Source organism: Penaeus monodon, chromosome 20 (genome assembly GCF_015228065.2).
Source record: "Penaeus monodon isolate SGIC_2016 chromosome 20, NSTDA_Pmon_1, whole genome shotgun sequence".
NCBI classification, from domain to species: Eukaryota; Metazoa; Arthropoda; class Malacostraca; order Decapoda; family Penaeidae; genus Penaeus; species Penaeus monodon.
This window is the reverse complement of record NC_051405.1, coordinates 24,659,938-24,660,384: the sequence shown is the minus strand read 5'-3', so window position 1 is coordinate 24,660,384 and position 447 is coordinate 24,659,938. Positions and strand designations below refer to the sequence as shown.

Genomic DNA, 447 nt, shown 5'->3' with positions numbered 1-447 from the left:
TCAAAATATAGTCACAATAACAACTAATATTTTTAACATTTTATTTATGGAGTTGAGAACACTTATGATACGCAATTCAATTTAGAGTGTCATCTGTACATGACTTGCAAGATAACTACCTGTGCAAATCTCAAGAGATCCTTCATAACACACACTTTATTTAGCTGCTTTAATCTTAAAGCATGGATCCAGAGCTGTAAACACCGATCAAATCGAGCATTATCAGCAAATACAGCTCCTCTGAATATAACCGGGTGAGGAACCTGTAATACAAAATTGTTCTGTTATCTTTCTGTGAAAGGATATGCAAATGCTAGAATTCACATATGTAATATCCATTAACTCCCTCTGATTCTTGGGAGCAGAGTCTAAAGCAGATGTGACCACTCGTATACTAAAGAGGACAATATTTATGCAGCAAAGTGGAGTTCCTAGTAATTGTATGAG

General features: G+C 35.1%; 1 protein-coding gene across 5 annotated transcripts in view; it reads right to left on the bottom strand.

Annotated features, from left to right (window-relative positions):
• LOC119585725 (protein fem-1 homolog B-like) overlaps window positions 1-447 on the bottom strand; it is a 20,821-nt gene that overhangs the window by 7,278 nt on the left and 13,096 nt on the right. For all 5 annotated transcript variants that reach the window (XR_005229905.1, XM_037934414.1, XM_037934416.1 and 2 more), the window contains exon 5: window positions 120-263. Coding sequence is in view for 4 of the 5 variants with exons in the window: in XM_037934414.1 (XP_037790342.1) it covers window positions 120-263 (144 nt within the window). In the remaining variant the exon portion in view is untranslated. The remainder of the gene's footprint in view (window positions 1-119; window positions 264-447) is intronic.